At 40.0% G+C, this 7,498-nt stretch overlaps 1 protein-coding gene across 1 annotated transcript; it reads left to right on the top strand.

Annotated features, from left to right (window-relative positions):
- The first annotated feature begins 227 nt into the window (after positions 1–227).
- Positions 228–4,535, top strand: LOC100694994 (pepsin A-like). The gene is made up of 11 exons (XM_025909839.1): positions 228–426; positions 519–674; positions 1,543–1,618; positions 1,894–2,044; positions 2,144–2,261; positions 2,895–3,013; positions 3,443–3,639; positions 3,756–3,872; positions 3,975–4,116; positions 4,243–4,341; positions 4,432–4,535. Exons 3-11 carry the CDS (start codon positions 1,563–1,565, stop codon positions 4,486–4,488), a joined length of 1,056 nt encoding a protein of 351 aa, XP_025765624.1. The 5' UTR covers positions 228–426; positions 519–674; positions 1,543–1,562; the 3' UTR covers positions 4,489–4,535.
- Positions 4,536–7,498: the final 2,963 nt, after the last annotated feature.

The following is a 7,498-nucleotide window of genomic DNA, read 5'->3' as shown; positions in this document are numbered from 1 at the left end:
AGGCAGAGTAAATCGATTTGTTGATCAATTATTAAGTCATGTACTAACAGAGACTTGGAGGAGAGAGACCTAATATTTAATAATCCACATTTCACTGTTTTACTCTTTGGTTCAGATGTGGTTGCTGTATTGTTCTTTCTTTGTGATTTTTTATGTTTAAGTTATTTATTGCTGGTTTTTAGTTTGTTTTTTGTCTGTTTGGGAGCTGAAACAGTCTCTACGGGGTTTTGGGGGGATAACAGGAGGAGAGAAGCTGCAGAGAGGCATGTAAGACTGTAACTCTGCTTTAGAGTAAATTCAGAATAATATTCAGCTTGGATCATGTTTATGGCTCGTTCAGATTTTTCAGGCTTCTGCAGGGCAACATTCCAGAAATGTTTGACAGCTACTGATTTACTTTGGTTTTGGTCCACACCGGTCAGAGAGGTAAAAGTGTGTTGAAAACTGCTGTGACCTTTCATTGTATTGTCTATTGAATAGTGATGACATAAGGAGGTTTCACCAGATTCCTCTTTCAGATTGCTTCATGACAAAACTTGAAAGACAGCTGACGTTATCCCTCTCAAAGCGTATAAATAACAAATTGTCAGCTGTTTGACTGTGTCGGTTCATGTACACTCTCCAATCTGAAGAGATAAAGAACTAAACTACAGCTGGAGGATTACTTTGGCAGGGTAAGTGCTATTTCTCAAAAACTTTGACATCTATGTCTGTGTTTATCTATTCATTGTTGCCTAGTGCCACTGAATTTATAAGAGACTGCTGAGTTTAAAACTGTTTAGTGCAAATGTTGCTGTTTAAACTAGAAATGCAGAGCAAGGACCAAATCAGCTGTGCCCAACTGATACTGCCATTGCTGTGTGAAAAACATGTCTCCAAAACAAAATTTTAAAAAAGACACAGAATTATCTTAATTCATGCTTCACCACTTTCTTTAATGAACATGAAAAGAATAATATTTAATATTAACACGCTTAGATGTTGATTTCAACCTTTGATTAAGGTTTAAATTCAGCAAGCTCCTGTAAACATAGCTCCAAATTTCTCAGCTGCACAGTGATGATGCAAATCTCATGCTACACCACATCCCAAAGGTCTGAATGCCAGTTCGACATTCACATGATTAAACATTAACAGTGTGAGATTTTTTAAGTGTTCATGGTTTTTCTGCAATTTGGTTCTGATAGGGAGCTTTTTCACTGTGTGACATCATCGGTGATGCTACGCACTAAAGAAACAGGTTTTATTTTTCAACCTTTTTTACTGCAAGCATTTGAAAACTGACCCAGCAGTAGCTGCAGTGGCACAAACTTTCTTGTCTTTCCTTATAATTTTTATTTGAACTTGTATGTGTGCATTTAGCTTAGACTACATCAATGAAATTTCACTGTATTATATTTATAAAAGGGACTGCAGAGTGCATCTCTGTGCAATCATGCTTAAGAGTCTACATATACGTCCATTAACAGGGTTGTACACCTAATATTTGATTACAGGAGTAAAGTGTTCTATTGTTCTTATATACATGATCTTGTATTGCAGTAGACGGCAGAGTTGAGACAATGAAGTGGGCCTTTGCTGTGTTTGCCATGGTGGCACTGTCTGATTGCCTCGTTCAGTAAGTCAGCCAGACTATATTTCATTCGTTTCATTCTTCTTTTTATTTTTTTTTATTTTTTACTTTTACTATTTGAAATTAAAATAGTAATAGATCTACATGGTCATCTATCATATATGCAAATATAATATATGTATAATATAAAATATATATATATATATATATGCAGTTTTAAGAGGGTGTTGGTATGAAAAAAGACCTGTTCACAGCTCAATAAATTTTTTAAATGTATCCTAATGAGCAAAATGTAATTTGCTCCCTTTGATGACTCCTAGGATCCCTCTGGAAAAGGGTAAGAGTGCCAGGGAGGTCTTGGAGGAACAGGGTCTATGGGAGGAGTATAGGCAAAAATACCCATACAATCCCATGGCCAAGTTTGATGGGAGCTTTGCTGTGGGCCCTGAATCCATGACCAATGATGCTGGTGTGAGTAACAACATCTAAACCTTGAATATGCATATCAACATACAGAGAACATGACAAATGTCTTGAGAGTATATCTTCATGTTTCCTCTTCATCTATAGCTGTCTTACTATGGAGTCATCTCAATTGGAAATCCACCTCAGTCCTTTAAAGTCATCTTTGACACTGGCTCATCTAACCTGTGGGTTCCCTCCATCTACTGCAACAGTGCAGCCTGCAGTATGTAAATCTATGATTACATAATGTATTTCCACACAAAGTCAGAGAGTGATACTGAAAACCTTTATAAGGACAAAAAATATATATAACGGTCATGGGTACAATTTACAGTTCCCAAGACTGAGTTACCAAGGTCCCACCCTGGAGTCAGGCCCAGGTTAGGTGCTTGAGGATGAACATCTGTTGGATTTACCTTAGCCTGAAGAAGCTACATGGGTTCACCCAGAAAAAGGGCCGTAGGGGTGCGGTGACGATCAACGATGAAGTTCCTAGCACTTCCAAAGAACTAACTAGTGATACATGTTATTTCTCTGGTGGGGAAGGAGCCTGATCTGGTGTGCAAGACTGAGAGATTTCTAATAGACACACAATGTAGGTGTACTGTTTCAAGTTTCTTCTACCACAAGGAGACACTGGTGAAGACCCAGGAGCTGCTGGAGAGATTATAATTCTTTGCTGGCTTGGAGTTGAAGAAGTAGCCAGGGTGGGGAAAGTCTGTGCTTCTCTGCTTAGACTGCTGCCCCCATTATCAGAACTCAGATGATGGATGGATGTTTTTTATATTTACGATTTGGTAGTTAGGTAATGGAACTGAGGTACAGCATTTAACCATAAACCATGTTTTGTTTTTAGACAACCATGTCAAATTTGACCCTGGTAGGAGCAGCACATACAGACAAAATGGCAGTCCTCTCATTATCACATATGGCACTGGCAGCATGACTGGCTTCTTGGGATATGACATTGTTACGGTGAGAATTTTAAAACAAGCAAAAACAACCCCAAAATATTCATCTGCTTAACAACAATTGTAAAGATGAAAAAACGCCATGATAATCCCTACAAAATTATAACCATGTTAGCCTGAAAATGTATTGCTCCAAAATATTTTTAAAAACCAGGGAAAAGAACTTTCACCTGTTTAATAGTAATTGTAAAGGTATTACAGTGCTTTCACAGTAAAAACTGCAATAGCCTCAAAAAGTATGTATGAATGTAAAATCTGAAAATATAAAATACAAATGAAGGGGTTTGTCAGATGTGATTTTTAAATAACAATTGGAGTGGTTTTGGTTTTAATGGAGCTCAATAGATAAAGAACCAAGCATGTACCTTCAAATAACCATCACCATTGGTTTTCAAACCAGAGTTTGAAAACTGGCTTCATCTTTGGTTGGCAGGTTGGTGGTCTAACTGTGACAAACCAGATGTTTGGTTTGAGCCAAACTGAGGCCCCCTTCATGCAGTACATGCAGGCTGATGGTATCCTTGGTCTGGCTTACCCAAGTCTATCTGCCTCTGGTGCGACACCTGTGTTTGACAACATGATGAATGCGGGCTTAATCAACCAGAACCTTTTCTATGTGTATTTGAGCTCGCAAGTATTATGCAGCATTTAACTTGACACTAGAAATATTTTTTAGATGCCTCATATATCAATTTGTACTCAATTCCTAGTTTCCCTGTTGTTTGAACTGTTGGTTTTCTTTGTAGTAATAATCAGCGAAGCAGTGTGGTGACCTTTGGTGGTGTTGATACCAACCACTACTCTGGTTCCATCACCTGGATTCCTCTCTCCAATGAACTGTACTGGCAGATCACAGTTGACAGGTAAAACCAAAAGTTACAGCTCTATATTGATTTCAGAATCATTATAGAGCTTTATTGGCAAAGAAGTTTCTTCCCTGATGCATACTGTGTTGTCCATTACAGTGTTTCTGGTAATGGCCAGGTTGTAGCTTGTAATGGTGGCTGTCAGGCTATTGTGGATACTGGAACCTCTCTGATTGTTGGACCTCAAGGCGACATTGATAACATCAATTACTGGCTGGGAGCAAGCAGCCAGAATGGAGAGGTCAGTGCTAAAAAATATGGACAAATATTTTGAGTGAAGTACTACTTGGTCTGTGAAACTGATACTCTTCAAACTTTACAAAACTTACAGGCAGATTATTTTATTTTATCTTTGCTTTTCCATCAGTACATGGTCAGCTGCAACAACATTGGCCAAATGCCTGATGTGATCTTCAACATCAATGGACAGCAGTTCACTCTCCCAGCCTCTGCCTACATCAGTCCGGTAAGCATTTCTTTCCTTATTTATATTTTATAACTTCTCTACATATTCCTTAAATTTTATTTATTTTTTTTTCTGCGATGTCTTCCTCAGACAGTACTATTCCATCTTCAACAGAGGCCAGAATATGGTGGGTCTGGCCAAGGCTAGATAAGCAACCTGAAGTCAAGTCCTTCAACATACATCTTTGTGTTATAGTCGGCTTTGTACCATCAAATGTCTAATAAATAAATCAACTTTAAAAAAAGTTAAAACAATTTTTGCCTTTTTTTTCCTTTATAGAAAACTTACATATCACAGTATAACTTTGTTTTAACCACACTGCCCCACAAACAGTGTTCATAAGCCTCCAGTGTATCTCTCCAAACAACACAGCTGGAGTTATGAGACAGCAAATACTTTGTGTCACATGTGTCAGTGGGATACATGTGAATGTATTAAAAAATGATATTCCAGTAGCACAGGTCAAGGAGAGTATTAAAGTTGGCAAACTTTGTCCACTGCAGCAAACAATCTGTGTGTACTGGGGCGATCGTGGCTCAAGAGTTGGGAGTTCGCCTTGTAATCGGAAGGTTACCGGTTCGAGCCCTGGCTCGGACAGTCTCGGTCGTTGTGTCCTTGGGCAAGACACTTCACCCATTGCCTACTGGTGGTGGTCAGAGGGCCCGGTGGCGCCAGTGTCCGGCAGCCTCGCCTCTGTCAGTGCACCCCAGGGTGGCTGTGGCTACAACGTAGCTTGCCATCACCAGTGTGTGAATGGGTGAATGACTGGCTATGTAAAGCGCTTTGGGGTCCTTAGGGACCAGAAAAGCGCTATATAAATACAGGCCATTTACCATTTACTGGATGTGATTTGTTACCTTTGATTATATTTTTTTTTCATTTGTAAAATAATTACATTAATTTTCCTTTTTTAAAATAAGAGAAAACATGCAATATAAGACCCTCTTGGCAGTTCTAGGGTTAAATGCCTTGAAGCTTATGGCGGTATTTTTGTGACTCTATTCTGAGTGCACGTAAAAAAAATAAAATTGCGAATGCAATTGTTGCACTTTGAGGAGATGTTGAAAGATTTTATTATGTTTATGTTTAGAAGTACATTTCATTTAAGGTTTTCTAGATGTGTTTGCTCTTTTTACTAGAGAAGTTACATTGTGCAAGCTCAACAGGAAGCCTGCACACTGTGCAAGCTCAGCAGGAAGTCTGCACAGTTGTATGTTATCTCTTCCTGCATGTTTCTGAGACGCAAACATGCTTGAGTATAAATAAAGGCTGACAACTGCTCCAGGGTGTGTGAGTCTCCTTCGAGCTCTCACCCGTGTGCACGTTAATTTGTAAAACCTGTCTGAGTGTCATTTATTCCAACCTGAGTTGCATTACAGGGAAACTCCTCACATTTCTTGGTCCTTCGAGCCGGATTAGACATAACTCTTTTGTGTGATCCTACGGGAAAACCTCATCGAGTCCTGACGTTGTGAGAAGCCTGCGCTGAAGTCTGTTGACAGCTCCTGTCTAGGTACAGGATAAAAGACCAGAGACGTGAATTCGGGTTCTGGCCAGCATTTTTAGAAGTGGTCCACGACGGTGGGGGTCGATGAGGAGGACCTGACAACCCGGCAATAACTCAACAAGCAGATGAATATTGACACTCTGAGACACGTTGCGTAAAACCGTGTAAGCTCGCCCAGAGGGGCTGGTAGCATGTAAAAGCTCGCCTGAAGAAGGCTGGTAGCATTTTAAAATAAAATAGAGCTCGTTTGAAGTAGGACTGGTAGCTCCCCTGTAGTGGGTAAAGTTAGCGCGCGCATAAAGGTATTTATTGTTTTATTTTTGTGTTGATGGAATAAGTTGATTTTACAGCACAATAAGGAGGCTGAACTATTCCACTAATTTGTTTACTGTTGGCCACCCAAGTACTGGTGAAAAGAGAAAAAGGTCGTGTTTTATCACGTAAAGCTGACACCGCTTTCAAGAATAGCTTGAAAGTAGAAGGCCGTGTCAACTACCTCTCTCGATTCTCGTGCCAGAGAAGGTGCCGCAGTTGTGTAGTTGTAAAGGATTAAAATGGGTAACGAAGCTTCAAAACTCACTGCTGACGAGCAGTGGTTAGAGAAAAAATGTCCAGGCGCCGGACAAATTAGTGCATGTAGATGGAGAAATCCAAAGAAAACTAAAAGTCCCACATGGGAGGGAAAATGTAGCCCCTCCGCATTGACTAAATTAAAAGAAACCCTCCAAGCAGAAATAAATACTGAAAAGAATCCTAAAAAGAAAACAAAACGTATTCAAGAGTTACAATATTTTAAAGCGTGGAAAGAGGAGGAAGAAAGACGTAGTGAAAATAGACAAAAAAGGCAAAAGAAAAAAGAAACAGCGTTACAAAGCCCACAGCCACCCCCTTATGTATCAATGCCGTCAGCACCAGAACCGCAATCAAAAAATCCGTTTATCAACCAACCTAATTCCTATGCTCAAGCCCGAAACGCATTAAACTGTATGACTGTAAATAAAAATCCACAGGAAGACATAGGGAAAGATCCATCAGGCAGGGACATGGGAGGAAGTGTTGACCCCCCAGGACCCTCTGAATTATTCCCAATGATAGCCACATCTAATCCTAGATTTGGACAGCTGACCGGTGGTGCAAATAATGAGCGAGATGAGAACCCAAACATATTTGTTTTTAGACCATGGTCACAAAAAGATAGACAGAATGTACTCAAAGATGTCCCACCTTTAAATGAAGGCTTCATACAGTGGAGAGAAGCTGTCGAGTTAATTAGAAGACAGTGGTATTTAAATGGCCATGAAATGCTCCAAGTGATACAAGACTTGTTAGGATTAAAAATGGGAACAGTGAGGGAAGATTTTACAGGATCAGACGAACATGGTAGGGCCCTAGCTCCTGTATCTGCTGACTTACAAACTGCTATAACACACTTGTATGAGCGGATTAGAGTCCGCCTGGCCCCCAGAGCAGATTACGCAAAAATAGGAGAAGTAAAACAAAAGGAAGCCGAAACAGCATCAGACTTCCTCGACCGGCTACGCCCGGTTTTTAGACAGCATTCAGGCCTAGATTATGAAGAAGGCCCAGAGAGACCATAGCAACAGCAATTAAAGAACGCATTCTTAAATGGTCTCCTTCCCCCAGTTAGAG

This window comes from Oreochromis niloticus, linkage group LG8 (genome assembly GCF_001858045.2).
Source record: "Oreochromis niloticus isolate F11D_XX linkage group LG8, O_niloticus_UMD_NMBU, whole genome shotgun sequence".
NCBI classification, from domain to species: domain Eukaryota; kingdom Metazoa; phylum Chordata; class Actinopteri; order Cichliformes; family Cichlidae; genus Oreochromis; species Oreochromis niloticus.
The sequence above is the reverse complement of the archived record's forward strand: the minus strand, read 5'-3'. Positions and strand labels throughout refer to the sequence as shown.

Excerpts from the sequence above, each read along its gene's own strand:
- LOC100694994 (XM_025909839.1), top strand. The coding sequence starts at position 1,563 with ATGAAGTGGGCCTTTGCTGTGTTTGCCATGGTGGCACTGTCTGATTGC. Across the intron at positions 3,873-3,974 it reads TGGCAGATCACAGTTGACAG|TGTTTCTGGTAATGGCCAGG; the intron begins GTAAAACCAAAA and ends TGTCCATTACAG. Across the intron at positions 4,342-4,431 it reads CCTCTGCCTACATCAGTCCG|ACAGTACTATTCCATCTTCA; the intron begins GTAAGCATTTCT and ends TGTCTTCCTCAG.